Source organism: Meleagris gallopavo, chromosome 3, assembly GCF_000146605.3.
Source record: "Meleagris gallopavo isolate NT-WF06-2002-E0010 breed Aviagen turkey brand Nicholas breeding stock chromosome 3, Turkey_5.1, whole genome shotgun sequence".
Classification (NCBI taxonomy): Eukaryota; Metazoa; Chordata; class Aves; order Galliformes; family Phasianidae; genus Meleagris; species Meleagris gallopavo.
Window position 1 is genome coordinate 92,892,253 of NC_015013.2, and position 528 is coordinate 92,892,780.

The 528-nt window shown below is 63.4% G+C and overlaps 1 protein-coding gene across 1 annotated transcript; it reads right to left on the minus strand.

Moving 5' to 3' along the window:
* Window positions 1-16: 16 nt before the first annotated feature.
* LOC104910491 (feather keratin 1-like) lies at window positions 17-522 on the minus strand. The gene has a single exon (XM_031552992.1). It carries the CDS (start codon window positions 507-509, stop codon window positions 207-209), a length of 303 nt encoding a protein of 100 aa, XP_031408852.1. The 5' UTR covers window positions 510-522; the 3' UTR covers window positions 17-206.
* Window positions 523-528: the final 6 nt, after the last annotated feature.

The window sequence follows — 528 nt, forward strand, 5'->3', positions numbered from 1 at the left end:
AAGTGCAAAGACAGAAGAAAGATACTGCGCTCATGTTTCCAAGCCCCATGGTCTGAAGTTGTTCCATCCTTCTCTGTTTCATTCCATGAAAAGAGGAGCCATGGCTGGTGAGCCCTTGGGCCATAGGTGACACAGAGACGTGAGGTCAGTGCGTGAGGCGCCTTGCAGGGTGCAGGTGGTTGGTGTGAGGGTGTGGGCGCAGGCCCTTAGCAGGGGTAGCGGGCTCTGCCGCCGTTGAAGCAGCCCAGGCCTCCGAAGCCGAAGCCGCCGGAGGAGATGGCCACTCCCTGGGCGTTGAGGGCGCTGCCCACGGCAGCTGATGAGGAGGATCCGACGGCGGTGTTCTGGGGGAAGGAGCTGAGGATGGGTCCCGGCAGGGTGACCAGCACGGCGGGAGGCTGGATGACGACCTGGGAGTCCTGGCACTGCCTGACACAGGGCTCGTTGCAGCTGTTAGCCAGCGGGGTGGGTCCCCCACTGCAGGGGCGGCAGAGGTCGTAGCAGGACATGGCTGTGGGGTGGAGGGTC